Here is a 27,789-nt window from a genome sequence, read left to right as displayed (position 1 = left end):
GCGCCTGGACTCTCTGGGGGCGGGGGCCTGCGCAGGCCCCCTCCCCGGGTTTGCGCGCTGCCCCGCGCTGCGCAGAGCTGCCACTCCATTGTCCCGGCCGGGAAGGCGGGGCCGGGCGGGGCGGGGCCAGCGGCGCCGGCGCAGCCTGGGGGCGGCGGGAGGAGGAGGCGGCCGCGGTGGCGCTGGGAGCTCCTGTCACCGCTGGGGCCGGGCCGGGCCGGGCCGGGCGGGAGCGCGGGGGACGTGCGGGAGCCAGGGCCGGGACATGGGGCCTGTCAGCCCCGCCGCTCGCGGTCTGGGCCGCCGCTGGGGCCCGCCGCCGCTGCCGCTGTCGCTGCCACTATTGCTGCTGCTTCTGCGCGCGCAGCTCGCCGCCGGGAGCCTGGCTGGTGCGAGCCCCGGCGCGGCCGAGGTGAGGCCGGGCCAGGTCCGGGGGCGGGGGGGGGGCGGCACCGGGCTTCCGGACCCCGACAAGGGCATGTCCTGGGCAGAAGGTGCGGCCTTTCCGGCCAGGTTGGCGGCCCCCAGCAGCTCCAGGCGTTCAGGAACCATCGACCCAGGGGCCAGGCCCCAGCTCGCCGTTTATCTGACGTCCCAGCCCCCGCCCCTAGACACAAGAAATGGCTTTTCCAGAGTCCCTGGGCCCAGAAATCCACCCCCCGCCCCAGGCCTCTTCCAGCTAGGAGACTCGGCCCAAGCCCCTTCCACCTGAGCATAGGACCCGCCGTGCAGAAAGGCGCCAGGATCCAAGAATCCAGGCACCTCACAGCCTCTGGGCCCATATGTGAGCCCCCCGCAACCTCCCAGGGCCCAGGACAGGACCCAAGATGTAGCTTCCCATCCCTCAAGGACTTAGTGTCCAGGCCTGCAAGGCCCTGAAGCCAGGCCTTGTCGTCGTTGCACCCCGGAATGGGAGCGTGAGCCTGGGATGGAGGCAGGAGGGGCCAGAACGCCTGGGTTCTGGCCTCCTCCCCTGCGATCCACGTTTAACCCCTTCGGACTCCTACGGGGCTGTATGGGGTGGGGGCGGAGCCTGTCTCCGCGGCAACAAGGCAGCTAGAATCCCGGGGGAGCCGGGTCGCCATAGCAACGGGAGAGCTGGCGCTCCCCTGCCCTGCTGAAGCTGTTTCCCGGGGAACGGTGCCTCCATGGAGGCGGATGCGCGGTGCTTGGGGGAGGGAGCTGCTGCTGGGGGTCTCAACATCTGGGTTCTGGGGAGCGAAGAGCCGGGAGACTACATGTCAACAGCTCCCGGACCCTCAGTGACCCCGCTGCTCCCACCCCCAGGCCCCGGGGTCAGCCCAGGTGGCTGGGCTATGCGGGCGCCCAACACTTCACCGGGACCTGCGCACCGGCCGCTGGGAGCCGGACCCCCAACGCTCGCGACGCTGTCTCCGGGACCCGCAGCGTGTGCTGGAGTACTGCAGACAGGTGGGCGGGACCTACTGGGAGGGGCGTAGTGAGCAGGGTGGCCCAATGGAAGCTGGTTTGTACAAAAGGCGTGCCCAGAGCGTGGTGGGATCTAAGGAGGCAGGGGAAGGCAGGGGGCGCGGCCAAGGAAGAGACCAGGCTAGGATAGGGCAAGACCTCTTTGGAGAAACTAGGTTAAGAAAGGGGGAGATTCGTGCAATCTGGTGCCGGGGTCGGGGGCTCTTAACAAAGGTAAGCGTGGCCAAAGGAGTGGCCGGGCTAAGACAGAAAGAGATGTTATGGACCGGCAAGATGGACAAAGGTGGGTCCCAATGAGGGAGTGGGTAGCTAGGAGGCGCGGCTGTGAAAAATGTGTCCTAACACGAAGAGAGGGGACACTTACAGAGAGACCAAACAGGGAGCGGGGCTTAGAGAAGGGTGGGACCTATGGGGAGATGGGCCAGATAAGGTGGTAACCAGAAGAGAGGTGGGGCTCAGAGCCACTGAATTCACGGTAGCGGGGTGAGAGGAGCCTAGCCAATGGAGAGGTCGAGCTAAGACCTAGAGGGACCTTCTTAAAGAAACTGAAGCGGCAAAGGGGCGGGGCCTAAAATGGGGGGGACTTAGGGAGGAGGAGCTAAGTCACTAGGAGGCGTGGCAAAAGGGCAGGCGGGGCTTAGATATTTAAAGCCGGTTCTACAGACTAGCAGAACCTAGGGAGCAAAGGTCCTCATGAACACTAACCTAAAACACCTAACCGGTTGCCTTCGAGTGGATTCCGACCTATAGCGACCCTACTGGACAGAGTAGAACTGCCCCATAGGATTTCCAAGGAGTGGCTGGTGGATACCAACGGCTGACCTTTTGGTTAACTGCTGAGTTCCTAACCACTGCGCCACCGGGGCCTTGAAAAGGGACATGGCCAGAGGAGAGGCGCAGCTGACAAGGGCCAGGCAGCAGGTTGATCTTTCACATCGGTGCTCCTAGATGTACCCGGAGCTGCAGATTGTGCGTGTGGAGCAGGCGACGCAGGCCATCCCCATGGAGCGCTGGTGCGGGGGTGCTCGGGGCGGCCGCTGTGCCCAACCTCACCATCAGGTTGTGCCCTTCCGCTGCCTGCGTGAGTCACTGGCTGGGGGAGGGAAACCGAGGTAGGGGGTCTTGGAAGGGCAAGGTTCTGGACCCCTGCCTCAGGCCCACTTTAGAGGGCTAGGTGCCTGGGTCCGAAGTGGGTCAGAGAAGCCTGAGGATAAAATATCAGTATACTGAGGCGGGGGATGGGGCTGGAGGCTGGGGGAAGGTCTCACTGTGGTGCTCCCCATCCCCAGGGGATGAATTCGTGAGCGAGGCCCTGCTGGTGCCGGAAGGTTGCCGGTTCTTGCACCAGGAGCGGATGGACCAGTGCGAAAGTTCCACTCGGAGGCATCAGGAGGCGCAGGAGGTCAGGATCCTGGCCTTCTTACCCCCACCCCCCAGAACCCAGGAATCCAGACCTCCTAACTCCTCCCCCATCAGAACAAGACCCTGGGCTCCCATTCCCCTTCTCCCTCAGAACCCAAGAGTCCGGTCCAGCTCTCTCTTCCCTCTGGATCCAGTAGTCCAGGCCCAGTAATGCCAGTCCTAGCCACTTTTTCTGCCAGAATAAGGAATCCAGGCCTCCAGCCCTCTACATCCCCAGTCCCAGAAGCCTGAGCCCCCAGCCTCCTCTTCCCACCAGGACCTAGGAATTCCATCCCCCAGCCCCTTCCTCCAGAGCCAGAAGTCCAGGCCCCCCGGTACCCCTTCCTACCCTACAACTCTGGCATCTGGGGCCACTCTTCCCACAGGCCTGCAGCTCCCAGGGCCTCATCCTGCATGGCTCCGGCATGCTTTTGCCCTGTGGTGTGGATCGGTTCCGGGGTGTGGAGTATGTGTGCTGCCCCCCTCTGGCGACCCCTGACCCATCTAGGACAGCAGTTGGGTGAGTGGGAGGGAGCTCCCCACCTCTATCCCAAGGCTCCTGGGGCAGGAATGGGATCCTGGAGGCCGGGCCCAGGTTCTCACCGCCTCAGGCCTTCTCCTGCTCCCTCAGTGACCCCTCCACCCGGTCCTGGCCCCTGGGGGGCAGAGCACAGGGGGGTGAGGACGAGGAAGATGAAGAATCCTTCCTACAGCCAGTAGACGATTACTTTGTGGAGCCCCCACGGGGTCAAGATGAAGAAGAGGAAGAAAGAATCCCCCTCCCAAACTCCCATACCCCCGCAGAGGTCAGCAAAGGTGAGGCACGCTCTACACCCCTGGCTGCCTCCACCCTGGGGTGAAGATGGTTTGAGGGGTCTTGGTGTAGTGACGCTTTTGGGAGAGACCAGTGGGGGAGGAGCTGTTTGGATGCAATGGAAGGGATGGGTCTGGCTTTGGAGAAAGTAGAGGTGGAAGGGCTGGCCTGTGAAGAATGCAAAGATACAAGGTGTGGTTTGGGGTGCCTGGAAGTGGAGGGACCATTTGGTAGGTCCTAAGTGTCATTTTGGGAAAGCTTGAAGGATGGTGTAGTAGATTGCCAAGACTTGCAAGAACAGACCCGATTCAGAACTACATCGCCCATGATGCCAGGCAGAGGCTATTGGTCAACGGGGTACATGATGGTCTCCAGTGCACTCTCCAGGTAGGAGAGGTGACATGGAGGTAGGCCACAGGCTGACTCCCTGATCCCTGGCCTCACAGTGACTCCCACCCCGAGGCCCACAGATGGTGTGGACGTGTACTTTGGCATGCCCGGGGAAATCAGTGAGCATGAGGGATTTCTGCGGGCCAAGATGGACCTGGAGGAGCGTAGGATGCGTCAGATCAATGAGGTGATGACACTGGGGGCCCCAGGACTCCATGGAGCTGCCTAAATCCCAGGAAACCTCAGGGGCCCATGGAGACAACCTCCAAGGGCTCTCCAGGCTCCTATCAATCCCTGGTCCTCAACACCACCCTCTAAGATCACCACAGTTCCTTGATTCTCCTAGAATCCCATTGGGATGCCACGAGATTCTATGGTAACTCTGGTCACTCTTCCTTTTTAAAATTGTTCTGGGCCTTCCTTCTCAAAACCCAAAGAGCCAATGAGACTTAAGGCACTGGGACCTCCAGGGTCCTGAGGAGTGGTTGGGGGACTCACCAGGTGGAACAGGGCCCTGAAACTTCTCCTCTGCCCCAGGTGATGCGTGAGTGGGCCATGGCAGACAACCAGTCCAAGAACCTGCCTAAAGCAGACAGACAGGCCCTGAACGAGGTAGGACAATCTCCAGCAGGTCCTACTTATTCACCTCCACCACTTGGGGTGCACCTCTCTTAGCCTCTTGCAGGCCATGGCCTACCTCATTCAGTTCCATGCCTTCCTGCTTTATCTGGGCCTCTCCTGGCCCTGCTCCTACGTTTGGTTGTACCCCTCTTGGCTTGTTTCTGACCGGACATTGCTGTCCTCTTCAGATTGACCATGTTTTGGCCCATCTTGACTTGATCGTTACTTCTGAGGGCTGGCTCTAGAGTCCTTTCTCAAGGCAGGCCCACTGCAGATTTAGCCAGGTCCTTCTCAGACTCTCTTTGATGCCTTTTAGGCCCCACCTCTCTGTCCCACCCCTTTCTCCTCACTTTTACTCAGTCCCTCCTCAGAGGCCTAATCTCCTCATGGCCTAACCTCTCTCAGCCTCACTGTGTGGGGTAGGTTTGTCCCACTGCTCAGGTTTGCCTGCATTCCCTGCCTCTCCGTCCCAGTCTCATTGAGGCACAGCCTATCTCCAGTCTGGCCCTGCCCAGGCCAGCACCCTATCATCCCTTTATGACTAGGTCCATTTCACCTTTGCACTGGCCAATTCTACCTCCAGATTATTCCCACCCAATGCGGTTGACATCCTCAGATTGACTCACTGTAGGCCTAGCCCTGTCCCCACTCTACCTGGCCCTGTAGTCTCCCTCCCTTCCAGTCATTCTTCTTGGATCTAGTGCCACCCCCAAGTTGGCCCTGCCCAGACCTAGACCCAATGCACCCCACCCCACCTAGCCCTATAGCTCTGCCCTCTCCAGAATTCCTTGACCCAGGTTTTCACCCATCTTCTCCTCTCCTGACCCCGTACCCACCCCTTCGCCAGCACTTCCAGTCTATTCTGCAGACCCTGGAGGAACAAGTGTCCAGCGAGCGACAGCGCCTGGTGGAGACTCACACCGCCCGAGTCATTGCTCTTATCAATGACCAGCGCCGGGCTGCCCTGGAAGGTTTCCTCGCAGCGCTGCAGGGCGACCCGCCTCAGGTGTGGGGACCATGAGGGCAGAGGGCAGAGGGTGAGACGGGCTGGGATGGGCGTAGGCAACCTTACCACTTCCACAGGCAGAGCGTGTCCTGGTGGCCCTGCGGCGCTATCTGCGTGCAGAGCAGAAGGAGCAAAGGCACACATTGCGACACTACCAGCATGTAGCTGCTGTGGATCCCGAGAAGGCCCAGCAGATGCGTTTCCAGGTACCCAGATTCTTCCATCTCCTAAATGTCCAGCTGTCCCTCAGACCCCAGTCCCTTGGACCCAATCCCTCAGACTCTTCGGTCCTTCAGGCTCTCTTTCTGTCACTTGGACCTCCTTCCTATCCCTAGGCCCCACTTTCTATTCCTGAAACCCCCTTTTTGTGCCTCAAGACCCTTTCCAGTCCTTCACTCTACTTCTTGTCCCTTGGATCCCTACTTTCTGACTCCAAGACACTGCTCCCATTCCGGTGCCTTTAGCCCCCTTCCTGTCCCTTGGATTCCTACTTCCAGTCCCAAAACCACCTTCCTGTGCCTTGAATCCTATTCCCATCCTTCAACCCTCCTTCTTTCCCTCTAGCCCCACTAGGGAGAACCCTTGTTCTGTGCCCTCAGATCCTAATTCCTATTCAACGGGTGTTCTTTTCTTGTCCGTGAATACTCCATTCTGTATTCTTGAACTCCAAGTCTTGCCCTTGAACCACATCACTTTTTTGTGAACCTCCAATCCCACTTCCTGTCCCTGAAACCCTCTCCTGTGCCTCCAATCCCATTTTCTTTTCCTCAGACCCTACTTCCTGCCCTTTCTACCCCACTGACCTCCACTTCCTGTCTTCTATATCGTATGCCCCATCCTATTCTCACCTTGTCTCCTGTGCTCCACTTTTCCTAGTGACCACTTCTTTTGCTTCTACCTTACTTCTTCCCCAAGCCTCTCACTTTCTGTCTTCTGTATGTCTTTTCCTTTTCTTTGTGTCCTCTTTCAGTTTCCTTCCTTCTGTGACCCAATTCCTGACCTTTGGACCCTACTACTTCCTGTCCATTGTATGTGCTACTTTTCCTTGGGCCCCACTGACCTTCCTTCTTGCTGCCTCAGTTTCCCCATCTCCACTTCTCAGTTCATCTTTCATACCCACTCTCCCACAGGTGCAGACACACCTTCAAGTGATTGAGGAAAGGATGAATCAAAGCCTGGGCCTGCTAGACCAGAACCCCCACCTGGCTCAGGAGCTTCGGCCCCAGATTCGTGCGTGTCACTATTCCCTGACCCCATTCCAAATCCTTGGGGGCAGATCCTGACCCCCAACTTTTAACCCTCCCATTTCAGGTATCTATTCCTTTGTAACAAACCACCCGCAAAATTAGCAGCTTAAATCAACAACCATTTTCTTTGCTCATGATTCTTCAGTCTGGTCTGGGTTCAGCTGGGCGGTTCTTCTGCTGGCCTTGCCAGTAATCAAGCATGCAGCCTCATTCAGCTAGTGGATCAGCTGGGGGCTGGAATCCCGGCACAGATGGGCTTCTCTCTGTCTCCAAGTGGGCCCATGGCCTCTCTTCTCCATGGAGCCTCTCCACATGGACTTTCCAGCAGGGTAGCTTGACTCCTTACAAGGTGGCTCAGGCTCTCCAAAGCACAAAATTGGAAGCTGCCAGATCTTAAGGCTTGGCCCCACATTCTATTAGTTAAAGCAGGTTGCAAATCCAGTCCAAAACCAAGGAGAGGAGCCTATACAAGAGCATCAGTGCCAGAAAGTGCGGCCTACCACAGCCCCCAGATCTATTGTGATTTTTACTGGATTTCTCACAGCTAACCCCAATTTTCCTGCTCTTTTAGGAGGTCGTTCTCTTGAAACTTCAGCCTCCTTCTTCCCTGCCAGGGGTGTCTCCATCCAGCTCCCCACTTGCCCAGCTACACCTGTGGCTACTCCACACCGGGCTCACTGGTGCCTGCTGCCTACGTCACCTCCCACTCCATTGTTAACCCACTGCTGTCAGTCGATTCCCACTCACAGCCACCCTGTAGGACACAGTGCAACTGCCCCATAGGGTTTCCAAGTAGCCTCTGATAGGTTTGAACTGCCAACGTTTTGGTCAGCAGCCAAGCTCTTAACCACCATGCCACCAGCCATATTCTTAGGGTGCCATATTGTTAGGGTACTTCACCCAGTTGTGTCTTGTGGAGTGTCCATGCTCACCACCTTAGTCACCTTTCTACATGTCCCCTCAGAGGAACTCCTCCGCTCTGAACACCTGGGTCCCAGCGAATTGGAAGCCCCTATCCCAGGGAGCAGCAGTGAGGACAAGGATGGGCCGCAGCCTCCGGATTCCAAGGATGGTTAGTGAGTCCAAGTATAGATAACCCAAGACTTTGGGGGAGAAGTCCCCAACCTCATTTCTAATCCCTGAAAGTCTGGGGGTATTTTAGCTACCACAATGAGCGAGAAAGTGTGGGGAGAAATATCTAAGGTTGTGGGGGAGGCTCTGTAAGACCATTGATCCTTCCTTGGTCCTCGGGAGGGCTCACACTTTCTTTTTTATGACACTTCTTCTCTTCACTGTTGTACCTGCCTTCCCTCCCCTGGCTGCCAGCAGACACCTCCATGGCCCTTCCAAAAGGTGAGTGTCTCACAGAATAGATGCCCAGCCACTAAGTCTCACTGAATCCGCAAACCCAGAATAGAAACTCATTAAAAAAAACCATTGCCATTGAGTCAATTCTGACTCATAGAGACCCTATAGGACAGAATAGAACCACCCCATAGGGCTTCCAAGGAGCACCTGGTGGAATTCAAACTGCTGACCTTTTGGTTAGCGGCCAAACGCTTAACCACTGCACCACCAGGGCTCCCCAGAGTGGAAAAGGGTCCATATATTGGGAATCCCAGACCTCCTGGGATGGAGCCCGGTGCTCCTTCTGGCCCCCTCCTCCTCAACCCTCAAAAATGAGCAAGGCCTTGGGGGGCAGGGTCCACAGAACAAGATGCTGCATCCCCTGTGAGAGAAAAGATTTCTCCTCTGGAGCAGTCTGAGCAGAAGGTAAGTTAGTCAGACCTGTGTCCTGAGGGAGGGTGGGAGAGGTGGCCTGGACTCCTGGGTCTGAGGGAAGAGGGGGGCTGGGGATGTGAGCTTCAGGGTCCTAGGGAAGAAGGGGGCTGGGGCATGAGCTTCAGGGTCCTAGGGAAGAAGGGGGCTGGGGCGTGAGCTTCAGGGTCCTAGGGAAGAAGGGGGCTAGGGACGTCAGTTTCAGGGTCCTAGGGAAGAAGGGGGCTGGAGGGTGCACTCTTGGGTTCTTGAGGAGGAGGGGATCGGGGCCCAGACTCTCGGGTCCTGACACCTTCTGCTCCCCCAGGTGAATGTGTCTGTTCCAAGGGGTTTTCCTTTCCACTCATCGGAGATTCAAAGAGATGAGCTGGTAAGAAGAGGAATATGCGGGTACCTAGGGGCAGAGGTTGGAGGTCAGTGGCCAGGTTATGAGTCCTAAGGGCACAGGAAGCTGAAAGATGACCTTTGCTGCACCTCCTCTCCTTGCAGGCTCCGGCTGGGACCGGCGTGTCCCGTGAGGCTGTGTCTGGGTTGCTGATCATGGCAGCGGGTGGGGGCTCCTTGGTTGTCCTCTCCATGCTGCTGCTGCGCAGAAAGAAGCCCTATGGGGCCATCAGCCACGGAGTGGTGGAGGTGAGAGACACAGATGTGAGCTGGGAGGGTGTCCAGAGCCTGCGCAGGAATGGGCTGCGGTCCACTGGTCAGGTCCCCGTTGTCCACCTGCCCCTCCCTGCCCCTGTTCCAGGTGGACCCCATGCTGACCCTGGAGGAGCAGCAGCTCCGTGAACTCCAGCATCACGGCTATGAGAACCCCACCTACCGCTTCCTGGAGGAACGACCCTGACCTGGCCCTGTCACCCTTTCCGCTAAGCCCAGACCTTCCCACTCCCTGGAGTCCCAGAACCCCAACTTCCAGCCGGGGGGAGGGTCATGAAGAGTTCATTTCACACCCTTTTATGGGGGGGGGGCTGGAAATTCTCATTTCCCTTTTTATCCCTAAGAAATCCCTGCGTATCCCCAGCCACCTCCCTGCTTGGGACCTTTTCACTTTAATTTATTTTGTAAGTTAATTTATGGTTCCTTAAGGTGACCACCACCTTGGCCCTAGTGTCTGTTGTTCCCTGGAATTCACCCTCCCCCCTTTCTCCCACTAACCTCCCAATAAAGTTCTTTTCCCTAGCAGGCCACCCTGTGTCTTTGTGGGGGAATCAGGGTGTAATCACAGCTCTAGGTACTGGTGTCCATTCCTGCCCAGGCCTCCTTCACCTTTTTAAGCTGGATGAGGGATCTTCCAATCTGGGCGGGGCCTGCGGGATGGCCTGGGCAGGCGGGCAGGAGGCGGAACTCAGAGATCTTGGATCCCCAACCGACGCCAACCAGGAGCTTTCCGCGGTGCTGAATGAGCCGCTCCTGTTAGGTATCTGTCCGCTGGTTCCCAGGGTGAGACCTGAGAAGGCTGGCCTCTGGCAAGTTTTCCTTGCCCTCTACCACACTCACACACAGCATTCACCCCCGACATTCAAGCCCGATGAGAGACAGGAATCTCAAACGGCCCTTCACATTCCCAAAAGCCTTCATCGCTTCTTAGGGAGGTGAGAATCCCAGTCGCATGTCCCCGATGTGATGTTTGCAAACGCTCAGTGGAACTTACGTCCTCACCGATCCCCTTTTGTGATGTGTTGGCTTTAGCCCCCTACATATGCCTGTCCCAAAAGTGTAGTTGGAGCCCTGATGGTGGAGTGGTTAAGCGTTCGGTTGCTAACCAAAAAGGTCGGCAGTCTGAATCCACTAGCTGCTCCTTGAAAACCCTACGGCGCCTTTCTACTCTGCCCTATAGCATCGCTATGAGTCGAAACGGATTGGTAGGCGACGGGTTTGGTTTTGGTTTTTAAAATTGTAGCTAGGAGACTTAAAGGGGTTAATCTTTGTGGAAATGTTAGAACTGTGCCTGCCACTGAGAAAGTACTTGTTAAATAAATTTTAAAATAATATGGTAGAAAACGTTCGTATGACGGTCACCCTGCGCCAAGCATTGCTTTTAGTGCTTTACATGTATTGGAATATTTAATCTTCACTTCTACACCATAAGGCAGTTACTCTCTCCAGTTATAAATTAGGAAATGGAGACACAGAAAAGTTATTTCATGTGCCCAAGGTCAACATCTAGAAGGGCCAGAGCTGGGGATTCAACCTAGGCAGCCTGGCCTTAGCATCTCTGCTCTTGGCTATCCTGCTAACCCTCTGGCTACTAATTCAAGGCTGCCCCGTGTGGTGTTCCCATGCACCGCAAACCTCTAGTTGACAACAGTCACCTCCTATATACAGTCTTGTTAGGTGCTGTCGAGTTGGTTCCAACTCACAGCAACACTGTGCACAACAGAATGAAATACTGCCTGGTCCTGCACCATCCTCACAATTGTTGCTATGTTTGAGCCCATTGTTGCAGCCACAGTGTCAATCCATCTGGTCAAGGGTCTTCCTCTTTCTCACTGATTCTCTATTTTACCAAGCATGATGTCTTTCTCCAGTGGCTGGTCCCTCCTGATGACATGTCCGAAGTCTGTGAGACATAGTCTCACCATCCTCACTTCCAAGGAACACACTCTGGCTGTACTTCTTCCAAGACATACTTGTTTGTTCTTCTGGCAGTCCATGGTGTATTCAATATTCTTCATCAACACCATAATTCAAAGGCATCAATTCTTCTGTCTTTATTCATTATCCAGCTTTCACATGCATATGAGGCAATTGAAAATACCATGGCATGGATCAGGCACACCTTAGTCTTCAAAGTGACATCTTTGCTTTTCAACACTTTCAAGAGATCTTTTGCAGCAGATTTGCCCAATAGGATGAGTCGTTTGATTTCATGACTGCTGCTTTCCTGGGCATTGATTGTGGATCCAAGTAAAATGAAACCCTTGACAGCTTTAGTCTTTTCTCTGTTTATCATGATGTCACTTACTGGTCCAGTTGTGAGGATTTTTGTTTTATGTTGAGGTGTAATCTGTACTGAGGACTATATTCTTTGACTAGATAAGGTAGATATGCATTTTTTTACCACACCTTCTCAGCAGATGGCAGTAAAGTGCTATGTTCTGGCTTCATCAGTGTACTGCACGGTTTTCTGACAGATGACTTGTGGAAGAAGCATCTAATTCTCCCAAAGGACATAATGAGCTTACTGTGGTTTTTCATAATATGAAAATGCAAATACAGTCCACGTATATTAAATATACACCAGGTGGGTGTTAGGAGGAATGTGCCTTCATGATGCAACTTGAATATAATGTCGCAGCTTCATTAGCCAACCCAGTTTGCACTATCATTCTGATACTGGTTATAACTTCAGTTATACCAGGACCACCCTTGCGGAAATCTGTCACTAGCACCACAGGCAGAGGGAAAATCTGCTTTTGTGCGCTTTCACGACCAAGAGTGATTCAGAGACCAACAATGGGTAACGAAATCCAAGCAGGTGAGAAGGGGAATGAATGCCCATTTTGCTCATATGCTCAGGTGATAGTCCTTAATCATGCGGACATTTTAATAGCAATTCTTAGAGTAACTTTGTTTTAAAAAAATACCGTTAGTGTTGAAATTCCAGAAGGAAAAACAATTTTGCTATTGCTCGTTTGATGCTATTGTGCCCCTAAACCATCCTTCTTTTCCCATTGAAATGCATTTTGTTAGTTTTTTTAATAATGCAGATTTTCTTAGGAACATTCCATCATATTAGTGCTCTGTGTGTGTGTGTGTGTGGGTGTTGACACGTCAGGATACACATCTTACATTTCAACAGAATTTCAGATGCCATCGGTGATAAGATCTACCCCCATTTATGTTGTTGTTAGGTGCCATCGAGTCAGTTCATAGTGACCCTGTGCACAGCAGAAGGAGACATTGCCCTGTACTTTGCCGTCCTCATTATTCTATATCGTTATTTCGTATACCACCAAAAACATCCCTGTTGCCGTCAAGTCGATTCCGACTCCTAGCAGCCCTACAGGACAGAGTAGAGCTGCCCCACGGGGCTTCCAAGGAGGGGCTGGTGGGTTGAAACTGCCGACATTTCTAGTTACCAGCTGAACTCTTAACCACCAGGCCACCAGGACTGCAAACATTTTAATCGATAAGGTCCGGATGGGGAAACAAACGCAGACAGTCGGCTGTAAGAGGAATCCCAGTTAGTCCCTCCTTAGGAAAAAAAATTTTTTTTTTTTAGAATCAGTGAAATGTAGCACGTACCTATGAATTCATCACTGTTGTTGTTGGGTGCCGTCAAGGCTGCTCCAAATCATAGCGACCCCGTGTACCGCAGTAAGGCTGCCCCGTCCTGCACCATCCTCACAATCACTGCTGTGCTTGAGCCTGTTGTTCCAGCCACGGTGTCAATCCATCTTGCTGAGCGTCTTCATCTTTTCCACGGACCTTGTACTTTACCAAGCGTGATATCCTTCTCCAGTGACTAATCCTTTCTGACAACATGTCCGAAGTATGTAAGATGCAGCCTCGCCATCCTTGCTTCTAAGGAGCATTCTGGCTGTACTTCTTCCAAGACAGGTTTGTTCGTTCTTTTGGCAGTCCATGGTATATTCAATACTCTTTGCCAACACCACAATTCAAAGGCATCAATTCTTCTTCGGTCTTCCTTATTCATTGTCCAGCTTTCACATGCATATGATGCGATTGAAAATAGTATGGCTTGGGTCAGGTGTGCCTTAGTCTTCAAGGTGACATCTTTGCTTTTCAACACTTTGAAGAGGTCCTTTGCAGCAGATTTACCCAATGCAATGCGTCTTTTGATTTCTTGACTGCTATTTCCATGGCTGTTGATTGTGGATCCAAGTAGAATGAAATCCTTGACAACTTCAATCTTTTCTCTGTTTATCATGATGTTGCTCATTGGTCCAGTTGTGAGGATTTTTGTTTTCTTTATGTTGAGGTGTAATCCATACTGAAGGCTGTGGTCTTTGATCTTCATTAGTAAGTGCTTCAAGTCCTCTTCGCTTTCACCAAGCAATAATGTCATCTGCATAATGCAGATTGTTATTGAGTCTTCTTCCAATCCTAATGCCCCATTCTTCTTCATATAGTCCAGCTTCTCGGATTTTTTGCTCAGCATACAGATTGAATAGGTATGGTGAAAGGATACAACCCCGACGCACACTTTTCCTGACTTTAAACCACTCAGTACCCCCTTGTTCTGTCAGACAACTGCCTCTTGATCTACGTAAAGGTTCCTCATGAGCACAATTAAGTGTTCTGGAATTCCCATTCTTTGCAATCTTATCCATAATTTGTCATGATCCACACAGTCCAATGCCTTTGCATAGTCAATAGAACACTGGTAAACACTCTTCTGGTATTCTCTGCTTTCAGCCAGGATCCATCTGGCATCAGCAATGATATCCCTGGTTCCACGTCCTCTTCTGAAGCCAGCCTGAATTTCTGGCAGTTCCCTGTCGATGTACTGCTGCAGCCACTTTTGAATGATCTTCAGCAAAATTTTGCTTGTGTGTGGTATTAATGATATTGTTCGATAATTTCTGCTCTTGGCTGGATCACCTTTCTTGGGAATAGACATAAATATGGATCTCTTCCAGTCAGTTGACCAGGTAGCTCTCTTCCAAATTTCTTAGCATAGGCGAGTGAGCACTTCCAGTGCTGCATCTGTTTGTTGAAACATCGCATTTGATATTCCATCAGTTCCTGGAGCCTTGATTTTCACCAATGCCTTCAGAGCAGCTTGGACTTCTTCCTTCAGTACCATCGGTTCCTGGTCATATGCTACCTCTTGAAATGTTTGAATGTCCACTAATTCTTTTTTGTGTAATGACTCTGTGTATTCCTTCCATCTTCTTTTGATGCTTCCTGCATCATTTAATACTTTCCCCATAGAATCCCTCACTATTGCAACTCGAGCCTCGAATTTTTTCTTCAGTTTTTTTAGCTCGAGAAACGCCAAGCATGTTCTTTGCTTTTGGTTTTCTGTCTCTAGCTCTTTGCACATGTCACTATAATACTTTACTTAGTCTTCTCCAGCTGTCCTTTGAAATGTTCTGTTCAGTTCTTTTATCTCATCATTTCTTTCTTTTGCTTTTCCACTCGACCTTCAAGAGCAATTTTCAGAGTCTCCTCTGACATCCATCTTGGTCTTTTCTTTCTTTCCTGTCTTTTCAGTGACCTCTTGCTTTCTTCATGTGCGATGTCCTTGATGTCATTCCACAACTTGTCTGGTCTTTGGTCATTAGTGTTCAACGTGTCAAATCTATTTTTAAGATGGTCTGTAAATTCAGGTGAGATATACTCAAAGTCATATTTTGGCTCGCGTGGACTTGCTCTGATTTTCTTCAGTTTCAGCTTGAAATTGTATATGAGCGATTGATGGTGTGCTCCACAGTCAGCCCCTGGCCTTGTTCTGACTGACGATATTGAGCTTTTCCATTGTCTCTTTCCGCAGATGTAGTTGATTTGATTCCTGTGTGTTCCATCTGGCGAGGTTCATGTGTATAGTCACCAATCATGTTGGTGAAAAAAGGTATTTGCAGTGAAGAAGTCGCTGGTCTTGCAAAATCCTGTCATTCGATCTCTGGCATTGTTTCTATCACCAAGCCCATATTTTCCAACTACCGGTCCTTCTTTGTTTCCAACTTTCTCATTTCAGTCATCAGTAATTATCAATGCATCCTGATTGCATGTTCGATCAATTTCAGACTGCAGAAGCTGACAAAACTCTTCAGTTTCTTCATCTTTGGCCTTAGTGGTTGGTGCGTATATTTGAATAATAGTCGTATTAACTGGTCTTCCTTGTAGGCGTATGGATATTATCCTATCACTGACAGTGTTGTACTTCAGGATAGATCTTGAAACGTTCTTTTTGATGATGAATGCAACACCATTCCTCTTCAAGTTGTCATTCCCAGCATAGTTGGCTGTATGATTGTCTGATTCAAATTGGCCAATACCAGTCCATTTCTGCTCACTAATGCCTAGGATATCGATGCTTATGCATTCCATTTAATTTTTGACAATTTCCAATTTTCCTAGATACACACTTCGTACATTGCAGGTTCCAATTATTAATGGTTGTTTGCAGCTGTTTCTTCTCATTTTGGGTCTTGCCACATCAGCAAATGAAGGTCCCGAAAGCCTGACTCCATCCACGTCATTAAGGTCGACTCTACTTAGAGGAGGCAGCTCTTCCCCAGTCATCTTTTGAGTGCCTTCCAACCTGGGGGGCTCATCTTCCAGCACTATATCAGACAGTGTTCCACTGCTATTCATAAGGTTTTCACTGGCTAATGATTTTCAGAAGTAGACTGCTGGGTCCTTCTTCCTAGTCTGTCTAAGTCTGGAAGCTCAGCTGAAACCTGTCCTCCAAGGGGGACCCTGCTGGTATCTGAACACCAGTGGCACAGCTTCCAGCATCACAGCAACACACAAGCCCCCACAGTAGGACAAACTCACAGACACGTGGGGGAATTCATCACCACGTGAATATACATGAGCAGCTGTATGCTGGTTCAGGGCAGCAGATGTGGGAGACTTACACCCACAGCCCCGATGAACTCTGTCTCCCGCCTCCCAGTATTAGGTCTTTGTGTAGTGTCTCCCATGCTGACTTCTCAGCTCAGCTACAAGACTGACTATGGGTAATGGGATATCAGTAAGCATGGTGCAAGCTGGGGCTTGTTCGCTTGGAACCCTTGAGCCACCGTGTAGAGATCAGCTGCTTCCCTGGAGAGACCATGTGGAGAGATGGTCAGCCTGCTCCCAGAGTTCCAGCCATCTCACCTGAGACCAAGAACAAAAACCAAACCCGTTTCCATCAAGTTGATTCTAACTCATAGTGACCCTACAAGACAGAGTAGAACTTTAGGATTTCCAGGGAGTGGCTGGTGGCTTCAAGTTGCTGACCTTCTAGTTAGCAGCTGTAGCCCTTACCCACTGCACCACCAGGGCTCCCAGCTGAGACCGGACACTTGAGCTTGACTTGGATTCCCAGCCAAGCCCTCAGGTGACTGCAGCCGCACAAGTGACCAAAGCAAGATAGCAGAAGTGCCCAGTTAAGCCCAGCCCAGACTGCAGAATTACAAGCAAATAAGTGGCAATTGTTTTAAGCCACTCAGTTTTGCGCTGGGAACACTGGTGTATGTCCTGAAGAGTGCTGATACACACTTGCTTTGTTGTCCATTAGAGGCACTACGCAGTGAGAGCTATCATAGGTCAGAGGGTTTTCTGGGGTGGGAATTCTTCGATTAGGTTAGTAATGGAGTGGGGCAGGGATTTGAGGAGGGCATTGTAGAGGCCCTTCAGTTTAGTTTGGGTTTCTCCAGAAGCAGGCTGCTGAGGCAAGGATTTGAGGGCAAGGGAAACCTAGAAGGGAAAGCAGCCAGTAAATGGCTCACTATCAAGCCAAAATCACTGTGGGCAGCTGGAGCTTAATTCTGCTGGGGAAACCAGTGACAGTGTACAGCATACCCTTCCAACTTATCCCACCCATGAGGTGAGGGACCTGGGGTATTCATTTCGTATCAATCACTGGTTGAGGGCTGCTGGAGTGGGAAGCAGGCATGAACTCCCTGGCACTTACGGCCTACCGCACTCATATCCAGGGCAGAGCCAGCATCAATGGTCCGAGAATGCCCGTGGGCAAAGTTTCAGATGTTAGTACTGGAGTCAGGCCACCATGCGTCAAAAGGTAAGGGTGAGGAGTACGGACTTGGCACCCAGTGTCTGCCAAGTTGTGTGTCACCTTGGCTGGGCCATGATTCTCAGTGGTTTGGCAGTTGTGTAATGATGTAATTTGGTAGTTATCCTCCGTTTGATGATAGAATGTAACCAATCACCTTCACTACGTGACCTGATGAGATCAATCAGTTGTAAGGGGAGTTTCCTTGGGGGGTGTGGCCTGCATCCAATACCTATGGACGTTCTGGTAAAGCTCGCTCTGGGTCCTGCGTCCAGCTCATCATCTGACCTCCAGCTCCTGGGACTTGAGCCAGCAGTCTGCCATCCTACCTGCTCATCTTGGATTCGTCAGCCCCTGCAGCTACATGAGACAGGAGAAGCCTCCAGCCTGATGCCTCACCCACGGACTTGGGACTTGCCACCCTCTACACTGTGTAAGCCATTTTCTTGAGATAAATCTCTTTCTCTCTCTCTCCCTATATATGTGTGTATATATATATATATATATACACACATATGCTTCCTGGGTTTGGCTTCTCTAGAGAATCCAGTCTAAGATGCCACCCAAACATGACCCCTTGGCCAGGCACCACAGCCACTCCCCTGCGCCAATACTCCCAGAGATCAGGCAATGGCATCTCTAGTCCAAATTGATTTTAATAGAGTTTCAGGGACCCTCAGATCAGGGGAGGGACTCATTGGGAATGTGAAGGTCTGGGACAAGGGCCCAGTTGAGTTCTGAATCAGAAAGCAGTAGGACCTAGAGGACTCTAATCACAGAGGGTCCTTCCTATGCCGCGGGGGTTAGGACCTGAAGGGTGAGGGTCCTGGGGAGAGTTGGGGGCCATCTTAGGAATTTGACTGGGGTGGTTTTGGGAGCTGTTTGAGGGTGTCCCAAGTACCATAAATGGGATTACATCTGGGGCTCCAGTGTGAAGATGAAGAGCTGAGTTAGGGAGGAGACCCTAAAAAATCCCAGCAGGGAAAGGAAGAGGGGTCCAGGGTGTTTCACAGAAACAATCAAGGGGCCTCAATTTCACAGAAATCATCACGGGGCTCCTTGTGAGTGGGGGAGGGGTATCACACCACCCCAAATACTGGGGACTGTTTGCCCCCAGCAGCCATTCTGGGGTTTTAATGTAAGACCCTGGATGGCAGGATATCCCCCATACATTATCATGGATTTGCAACATTAGCATACGCTGGCTGTCCCACGGGACGGAGGGGACTGGAAAATCAGTCCAGGTCTGGGTTCGAGTCCTAAGAGGACAGGGCTGGGGGTGCCACACGGCTCCTCTTCAGCAGCTGCCGGAGCTGTGGACAAAGCGAGGCAGGTGAGACGTCTAGGGGGAGGAAGGGGAGTGGGGAGGCTAGAGGAGAAGCTGAGTGGGAGCAGCTGGGTTTGCAGGCCGCAGGCCCACAGGCAAGAGGTGGGGCTGGGAGTGGGGGTCTGGGCTCACACACTGAGAAAGGGGATCAGAGGTCAGGGATGAGGGTTCCCACCTTGGGGTTGGCACTGAGAAGTAGTAGAGGGATAAGGGTAAAAGCAAGGGTCAGAGGTCACAATTAAGAGTCTTAAGTCCTACTCTGAGGTGAGAACCCAGGGTTACGGTCAATGGGCCAGTGATCACACTTGCAGATAAAAGGTCAGACCCTGAGGTCAGGATTCAGGGCCGGGAGTAGAAGTCAGGGCTTGGGTAGAGGTCAGAAGTCAGCCACTATTGTAAGGTCAGGGATCAAACTCTGAGTTGAGGTCACATTTTGAAGTCAGGGCTGGATAAGGGTCAAAGTCACCCTCTGAGATTAGAAGTTGCCCTCTAAATCAGGAACGGGGAATGTCAGGGGGTCACCCTGTCAGGTCAGGGGCCACTCCGCACCCAGGGTGGTCCCAGTGCTCACCGCTTCAGGGCCTGGCCCTGGCCGCAGCAGGTGAACAGGCTGTTCGTTCTCCAGGTTGCGCAATGTCGGGTCCGCTCCAGCTGCCAGCAGGCGCCGCACAATGGCCTCCTGGGGAGGTCCAGGGGGCAGGGCAGCTGCCATGTGGAGGGCAGTGTTCCCATGGGCCTAGGGTCAGTGAAGGAGATGCTGATGAAGACTCCGACTCAGCTGGCCTGGGCCCTCAACTTCACACGTCGTATCGCAACTGCCACATCCAGACAGCCCCTCCTTACATCCACACCCCCCAAAGGCCCCAGTTCACGTCCCACCGCTCTAACCACACACCCCTGCACACCCACGCTCTGCACACCCCTCGGTGGCTGTGTCCTCTGCGTCTCCCCCATCTCTGCCCACATCTCATGTATCCCCTTCCACGTGCCGTGCCCCTCCCCGACATCCATACCCTACAGGCCTCCCAACACCCCCTGCCCGTCTGCCCTGTCTCACACGATCTGCACAGCCCAGCCCCAGAGCCCACCTTCATGTTGACGAAGGCCCGCAGGTCTCCCCGCGGCAACTCCAGCAGCAGCTGAACCAAGGTAGGGTTGGCGGCCTGCACCGCCAAGTGCAGGACTGTCTTGTTGCTTTTGATCTCCTGCAGGAGCCACAGCAGAGATGGCACCAGGCCTCACACCCAGGCTCCCTCCCAGGCAACCCAGGAGCCTTGAGAGACCCTGGGCCTCCTTTGCAAGCCCCACCCAGGGGTTCCTTATGCAGTTATGTTTGTTCTGTGCTACACAATAGTGCCACTTCTACAGGGGTGCCATCCTATCCCACAGATCATAGAACTCTACATTATGACACTTTTCCTACCCCAGTGTCTTTCAGAAAAAGGCTCCTTTTCAACCCCCCCAAAGAACCTGTGGAAACCCTGGTGGCACAGTGGTTAAGTGCTACAGCTGCTAACCCAAAGGTTGGCAGTTCGTATCCGCCAGGGGCTCCTTGGAAATCCTATGGGACAGTTCTACTCTGTCCTATAGGGTCGCTAGGAGTCAGAATCAACTCGATGGCAGCACGTTTGGTTTTTGGTTTTAAAGGAACTTGCAGAGCCCTGGTGGCACAGTGGTTAAGAACTCGGCTGCTAACTGAAAGGTAGGCAATTGGAATCCACCAGCAGTATCTTAGAAACCCCGTGGGTCAGTTCTGCTCTGCTCTATAGAGCTGCTACGAGTCAGAATTGACTTGATGGCAACAGGTTTTTTTTCAAAAGAAACCTGCTGGTCTAGCAGCTACTCTGGTCACCCCACACCCCACGTATACACAGGAAAATGCACCCCCATCCCACATGGAACATACTGTATCTACAAGAACAGGCATTTATCGGTGGGTTAACCAAGCCTATGTCTTCCACAATATTTAGCTGTTCTCTTCGTATTTTGGAGGAAATAAAGGCGTTTTCCACAATGAAACCTTATTATGTGCCTTTAGAGTTTGTAATAAAAATCTGTTGCCTGTACAGGGCAAAGCCACCCTGTTTGCTCATGAAGAGAAAACAAAGAGATGGAGGGGGGCTGTAGGTCAAGAGTGACTTAAAAAGACCTGTTACTAGTTGTATCAGGTGGACACTTGAGGCTGTGTTGGCACCTCCTGTCTGGAGGGAGGATGGGAGGATAGAGAGAGTTGGAAGCTGGCAAAATTGTCATGAGAGACTGGAAGGGCTGACTCATTAGGGGGAGAGCAAGTGGGAGTACGGAGTAAGGTGTATATAAACTTATATGTGACAGTTTGACTTGATTTGTAAACGTTCACTTGAAGCTCAATAAAAGTTAATTAAAAAAAAAAAAAGATCTGTTACTGTAGTTCACGGGCTTCATTTGGCTCCCGATTGTTTTTAATGCAAAAAATAAACGGACGTCACTTTACTGCCTAATGGAACCTTAAACACGGCTACGGCATTTGATATCATGAAATTACTGTTACTTTTTTTAAGGTGGAATAATGGTAGTGAGGTTAAAAGTGTTCTTATCTTTTAGAAGCACATAAATATCTATGGATTCAGTTGTATGCTGGAATTTGCTTAAATATAATGCTGTCATGTGCTGTCGAATACATTCCAACTCAGAGCGCTACAGGACAGGGCAGAGCTGCTCCGTAGGGTGTCCTAGGCTGTCATCTTTATGGAAGTGAATTGCCAGGTCTCTTCTTCCATGGAGCAGCTAGTGGATTCGAAACTCTGACCTTTGGGTTAGCGGTCAGGTATTTAACCATTGCGCCACCAGGCCTTCTTATAAATATAAAATAAAACCAAAAAAACCAAGCCCGTTGCAATCGAGTTGATTCCAAGTCATAGCAACCCTATACAGGAAAGTGAACAAATGGATGGGGTAGGACTGGCCATGGGTTGCTGGTTACTGACATTAGGTACATGGAGCTCTTATATTATTTTCTGTACTTTATCTGTGTTCAAAATTCTTTAACTAAAATAATAAAAAGTCTATGTTTAATTTTTTCAACCAGCTCTCTGTGACTCAGCTCCTACCACGCAAAAGGAAGATAATAGAATCGCTAAGAGCCAGGTTCTGGGGTCAGACCTCCTAGGTTCCAATCCCTTCTCTGACACTCTCAAGCGACAAGATTTTTTAGTCAGTGTGCCTCAGTTGCCTTACCAGTAAAAGAGAAAATAATTATAGTATATGCCAAAGGGTCGTTTGTGAGGATTCAATAAGCTGATTCATGAAACTCAGTGCTTGATGAATAGTTAAGTGATTGATAAATACAGGCTAAGATGAATAATGTTATTACTCCCAGTTGACAACTGGGGCACAGAGAAGTGAAGTCACCTGCTCATGGCCACACAGCTGGGAGGCAGCAAAGTCAGCATCTGTTTGGAGCCTTGGACATCCAGCTGGCCCTCCCTATCCCCCTGGCCCTCCCAGCAGCCAGCTGCCCAGGGCCTGGCTCACCTGGCTGGTGTGGTCAGCACCCACATGCAGCAACATTTGGACGCAGGCCAGTCTGTCTCGGGCCTGGGCACTCAGCACCCGGGGGCACAGGTCGGGTGGGCGCATGGCGATATTGAGGGACAGGATGGCTGTGTGGAGTGGGGTGAGGCCTGCATGACAGAGACAATGAGGGTCCTGCATCTGGAGCACCCAGCCCACCTGCCCCACCTGCTGCCTGACTTACCCTCAAAGTCTCTGGCTTCCAGGTTAACTCGGACCCCAGAGTTAAACACAGCCTGGGAGGGGAAGAAGGAAGGGTGATGGCTGAGGTTTTCCCAAGTTGACTAGCCCTGGAAACCAGGATGTAGGCAACCAGTCCACCCCAGACACCCCACCTGCCAGCTGGCCATACCGAGAGGACTCCCGGGAGCCCGTAGGTAGCAGCCACGTGCAAGACAGAACGGCCCTGGTGGTCAGTGGCATTGGGTTCCGCTCCCAGGTTCAGCAGATCCTCCACAATCAGAGGCTGGTTGGCGGCAGCAGCCACCAGAAGAGGCGTCTACAGGCCACAGGGAAGGTCAGTCCAGGCCCCCATCGCCCTCCTTCCTCAGACCGAGGACCCTAGCTCCTAGTCCCCTCTTCCCCAGGAATGCATAGTCCAGGCCCCAGCTCTCTTCTCCTCTGAACCCAGGAATCCAGGCCTTCAGCCCTCACCTTGCCCTTATGTTCACGGATGTCCAGATGTCTGCACGCCTGGAGCACCTCGGCCGCAGCATACGCTGCCCAGCGCAGCCCCCGAGCCGCAAACAGGTGCAGGAGCCTGAGGGCAGGTAGGGGGCAGCGGTGAGCAGAGCCCCCGCCCCAGCCCCAAGCCTAGCCAAGAGCCTGCAGACCCTATTCCCCATACTCACGTGTCCCCCTCCTCATCCTGGGCCAGCAGCTGTTGTGGCCCCAAGGCCAGCATGTGAGCACGGGCTGTGTCCAGGGATGGTCCCTGGACCACAGGCGGCAACTGTGGGGGTCCTGAGAGGAGTCCAGAAACTCTCCAGGATTCTGCCTGTGTCAGGGAAGGTTCTGCATAGAGTCGGGTATCCAGGGGGTCCTGAAGGACACAGGTGCGGGGAAAGCCAGTCAGCTGGTTTCCTCCTTCCCAAACTGCCATTCCTCCACCACACACACACGCGCACGTGCACGCACACACGCATGAACAGAGTCAGGGACAGGGACAGAGCCCCTGACTGAGTGGCTAGATGTCCCATCTGTGCCAAGTGACTTTGGATCTTTGGGCCTCAATTTTATCCTTCTGAGGAATGGGATCTTAACCCAGCCCTGGACACCTCAGAATGCTGAAAAGAGGCAGTATCCATGGTTAGCAGCCCTTTTGCACCTTGCCCCCACGTCCCCACTCTGTATCTTACCTCCATCCCTTGGGGAAATGGGCACAGCTGCCCTGGGTCCGAGGGTGGGTAGAAGCTGGAAGTCGGGAAACCTTCAGCAGCAGAAGCGGGGTAAGAGTAGGAGCTGTCGGTGTACACAGCGTGCGTGTTGGGGTCCCAGTCTGGAAGGCCTGTGGAGGGGGCCAGGCCGCCAAGTCCAGAACTCACAGTCTCCTGAGGCACTAGGAAGTGGCTATGGCCTGCGTGTGACAGGAGAGGCAGGGGCAGGCCTAGTTAGTGGGCTTGGAAAAGTCATGGGTCAGAGCTGGAGGACCTGTTGAGGGCTTCGAGGCACCCAAGGTGCTGAGGGGCTGGGGCCTGGACTCCTGGGCCACCGAAGGGAAGGACTGAGTATGCAGATTACTGGACCCGAGAGAATCTAAGGAATCAAACTGTGGTGTCCCAGCGAGAATGGGGGCCTGACTCCTAGGTTCCCCAAAGCTCGAAGTGTTGGTATGTTTGAATTCCTGAGGGGGGCTGGGGCTGGAATTTGAGGGAACCAGCTTAGTTTCCAGACTTACCAGCCTCACCCTCATTCGCAGACGGGGTCAGGGGCTGGACCGGGGGAGCCAGGAACTGTCCCTGTCAGAGGCATAAGCAACAAGGAACAAGGGTGAGTTGATCTGGCAATCGCTCACCGTCAGTTCTCCACAGACAGGGTCTCTAAGTCAGGACAACATCTCTCTTCAGCTCTCAGGGCCCAGCAAGGAAGCAGGTCCCTGCCCACCCCACATGGTGTCTGAGAACACTCCACAGGGCCTCCTGAGCCTCACCGGGGCCCCACCGGCGTCAGGCTGCTGCTGGCGGCGCCTCTGCTCTTCCAGGAGCTTCTTCACCGTCTGTGATGGGCAGTGGCTGCGCTCACTCCGGCTCACTGCGGGGGTTGGGGGGGGCCAGGGAAGTCATCAAGGTCCTCAAGTCACTCAAGTGAATTCGGGGGAGTGAATTCGAGCGCCCTCCCTCGCGGAAAAACTGGCACATTTAGGCCGCCTGGAGCGCCAAAGCCAGTCGAGGATGATGGGTGCGGCACCCGCCTCCGCCGTTTCCTTCTCTTTGCTCCTCACTTTCCCCCGACCCAACTTTCCACCAGCGTCGTGGAAACGAAGAGAAGACGGGGAGGGGGAGGGGGAGGGCGCCCCTCTGTACTCCTCGTCATTTCCGTAAAAAAAACACTACCCCAAATCTACCAGTCCTGAGACCTCGGGGGTCCCCAGGCATGTCTCCCTGAAAACGTATATCCAGGTACCCAACAGCTCTGTCCCAGAAGCTGATGGCTCCCTGGGAAACCAGGCATCCGAGTTCCCAGTCTCCCTCCCAGAGAAACCAAGAGCCAACAGTCCCCTAGCCAGAAAGGATCTAGAGGTCGAGGCCCCCAGTCCCTTCCTCCTTCAGACCCAAGAGTCCAGGCCCCCATCCCTCAGACTCAAGAGTCCGGGAGCACAGCACCCAGGACCCAGCAATCCAGGTCCTCAGTTCCCTCCTCTCTAGGACCTGGGTCCGGTTCCCAAGCCGGTCTCCCCTCGACCCAGGAAGTCTGGGTTCCCAATCCTCGCCCTCCGAGCCAGGGCTCCGGCGAAGAAAGGGTTAAGCGGGGTGGGGCAGTCTCGGAAACAGCCCCGACGCGACGCGCTGACGTCACAGTGCTCACGCAAAGGAATCTTCCATACCCGCCCCTCCGTTTCCCTTCTGGTCCCCAGGTGTCCGGCCCGGAGGCGGGGCGCGCGGCCAAGCATGGCGCTCACGGAATCCCCGCGCACGGGAAATTCCTGCCCAGCCCAAGGGACCCTGAAAGTCCCGGGGCCAGGGTGCAGCCAGCGTGGACCCCTGCGATCAGGCACTTGACCTTCGCCACAGAGATCAGTGACTGACTTCAAACAACCACGCCCCCAAGGATTCCGTAACCCAACTCCTCCTTCTAAAGGCAAGAGTCCGGTCCGCCAGCCCCCTCCTCCCCGGGACCCAGAAATAGGGGTCCCCAGCACTTTCACCTCCAGCACCCAGGAGTCCAGATCCCCATTCTTCTACTCCCCCAGGACCAAGGAGTCCAGGATCCCTGCCACGTCCACTATTAAACGCCCCCAGGATTCTAAGCACCCTGTCCCCTCCAGACACCGGGTACCCTGACTCTCAGGACCCGGGACTTTGATGCTCCAGCTGGGCCCCTCAGGGACTCAAGAGCCTGATCCCCAGCCCTTCACTCCTTTAGGGGATTAGGGCGTGCCTCACCTTCCCTCCCATCTATTACCTCGGGGATTCCGTGGCGCGGATGGCGGGGCCCCAGGGCCCCGGCCTCGGCGCTGCGCCAGCCTCGCTGATCCCCCGCGGAGCCGCCGCCGGGTCCCCAATCTTGGGTCCGGTCCCCGCGAGTTTTTAAACTAGGGCCTGGCACCGCCCCGTCCTGGGCAGGGCCCCGCCCACAGACCCGGGAGTCCCCATGTCGCTCTGCAGCAAACCTTGTCACTGAGCAGGCGGAGCCACCCTGAAGGGCGGTACTCGTGCGTCTCCAGGGAAAGGCCGAGTTGCGGGGCCCAACCTTTGATTTGATGGAGACGGAGCCTGGGGTACCAGATTCCTCAGTCCTGGAGTAGGAGGGCATTGGGGCCTGGACTTCCTGGTCCCTCTTCGAAGCGGGCGCTGGAAGTCTCTACTCCCGGGCCCTGGGCTGAGGGTTAGTTCTGGGTCTTGGGGGATGAGAGGGCTAGGGGCCTGGACTCCCTGGTCTCAGTGGAGAAAAACTCAGTGGGTAGGAGTGATATTAAGAAAAAAGAAGCCTCCAGACACAATTTTAACTCAGTACGGAAATCACTCCTGAGGTTCACCCTTCAGCCATAGATTAGACAGGCCCATAAAACAAACAATAATACAAATAGCTCAACCGTGTGTAGGAGACTAAATAGGCACACCAACCCAGAGGCAAATGGGAGAAGGCAGGAAGGGACGGGAAAGCTGGACGAATGAAATGGGGAACCCAAGGTCAAAAAGGGGAGAGTGTTGACATGTGGGGGTGGCGACTAACGTCACGAAACAATAAGTGTATTAATTGCTTAATGAGAAACTACTTTGCTTTGTAAACCTTCATCTAAAGCACAGTTTTTAAAAAAGAAAAGAAAAACCAAACCCGTTGTGGTGGATTCCTGATTCATGGCGACCATCCGTGTTACAAGAGTAGGTGTGTGCCCCAGGTTAGTAGCTGAGCGCAAACATCTTCCCCACCCAGGGACCTTCGGGAGTGATACAGGTGGGCTCAAGTTTCTCCCTCTTCCCTACTTCACCGTCTCCTTTTTTCAGAGATCGGGTCTCATTTACTTAATTTATTACGGCAAGTAAGACACTGCTGGGTACGACTGGACTAAACCAAAAGCAAAGAAGTTTCCTGAATAAACTGAATGCTTCAAAGGCCAGCGTAGCAGGGGTCGGGGTTTGGGGACCATGGTTTAGGGGGACATCTAAGTCAATTGGCATAAAAAAATCTATTAAGAAAACATTCAGCATCCCACCTTGGAGAGTGGCATCTGGGGTCTTAAACGCTAGCAAGCAGTCATCTAAGATGCATCAATTGGTCTCAACCCAGCTGGGGCAAAGGAGAATGAAGAACATTAAGGACACAAGGTAATTATGAGCCCAAGAGACAGAAAGGGCCACATAAACCAGAAACTACATCAGCCTGAGACCAGAAGGACTAGATGGTGTGCAGCTACAACCTTTGACTGCCCTGACAGGGAACACAACAGAGAACCCCTGAGAGAGCAGGAGAGCAGTGGGATGCAGACCTCAAATTCTCATAAGAAGACCAGACTTAATGGTCTGACACTAGAAGGACCCTGGTGGTCATGGCCCCCAGACCTTCTGTTAGCTCAGGACAGGAACCATTCCCAAAGCCAAGTCTTCAGACAGGGATTGGACTGGACAACGGGATAGAAAAAGATGCTGGTGAAGAATGAGTTCCTTGGATCAAGTAGACACTTGAGACTATGTTGGCATCTCCTATCTGGAGGGGAGATAAAAGGGCAGAGGTGGTCAGAGCTGGTGGAATGGACAGGAAAAGAGAGAGTGGAGAAGGAGCAGGCTGTCTCATTAGGGGGAGAGCACTTAGGAGTTTATAGCAAGGTGTATATAAATTTTTGTATGAGAG

General features: G+C 53.0%; 2 protein-coding genes across 5 annotated transcripts; one reads left to right on the top strand and one right to left on the bottom strand.

Moving 5' to 3' along the window:
* Positions 1–265: 265 nt before the first annotated feature.
* APLP1 (amyloid beta precursor like protein 1) lies at positions 266–9,886 on the top strand. 3 transcript variants are annotated; one of them, XM_064293520.1, is made up of 17 exons: positions 266–412; positions 1,288–1,431; positions 2,398–2,530; positions 2,739–2,851; positions 3,237–3,370; positions 3,482–3,666; positions 4,111–4,241; positions 4,592–4,666; positions 5,523–5,681; positions 5,759–5,887; positions 6,812–6,911; positions 7,893–8,000; positions 8,258–8,281; positions 8,631–8,701; positions 9,015–9,077; positions 9,197–9,340; positions 9,453–9,886. In XM_064293520.1, the coding sequence occupies exons 1-17, from the start codon at positions 266–268 to the stop codon at positions 9,549–9,551; spliced, it is 1,959 nt and encodes a 652-aa protein (XP_064149590.1). In that variant the 3' UTR covers positions 9,552–9,886. The 3 variants fall into 3 exon arrangements, with proteins under 3 accessions (XP_064149590.1, XP_064149589.1, XP_064149591.1); XM_064293519.1 differs by having other exon boundaries at positions 8,255–8,281; XM_064293521.1 differs by lacking the exon at positions 266–412 and having other exon boundaries at positions 469–1,431; positions 4,135–4,241; positions 8,255–8,281.
* On the bottom strand, positions 9,880–26,268 carry NFKBID (NFKB inhibitor delta). Of its 2 annotated transcripts, XM_023541517.2 has the most exons (11): positions 25,903–26,268; positions 24,179–24,239; positions 23,640–23,857; positions 23,133–23,323; positions 22,936–23,041; positions 22,634–22,780; positions 22,466–22,517; positions 22,243–22,391; positions 19,818–19,934; positions 19,301–19,465; positions 9,880–18,715 (listed from the first exon to the last, which is right to left on the bottom strand). In XM_023541517.2, the coding sequence occupies exons 1-11, from the start codon at positions 26,251–26,253 to the stop codon at positions 18,662–18,664; spliced, it is 1,611 nt and encodes a 536-aa protein (XP_023397285.1). In that variant the 5' UTR covers positions 26,254–26,268; the 3' UTR covers positions 9,880–18,661. The 2 variants fall into 2 exon arrangements, with proteins under 2 accessions (XP_023397285.1, XP_064149592.1); XM_064293522.1 differs by having other exon boundaries at positions 23,133–24,239; positions 24,431–26,004.
* Positions 26,269–27,789: the final 1,521 nt, after the last annotated feature.

The sequence above is a fragment of the Loxodonta africana genome, chromosome 11, assembly GCF_030014295.1.
Source record: "Loxodonta africana isolate mLoxAfr1 chromosome 11, mLoxAfr1.hap2, whole genome shotgun sequence".
Lineage (NCBI taxonomy): Eukaryota > Metazoa > Chordata > Mammalia > Proboscidea > Elephantidae > Loxodonta > Loxodonta africana.
Note: the sequence above shows the minus strand (reverse complement) of the source record. Positions and strands in the feature narration are given on the sequence as shown.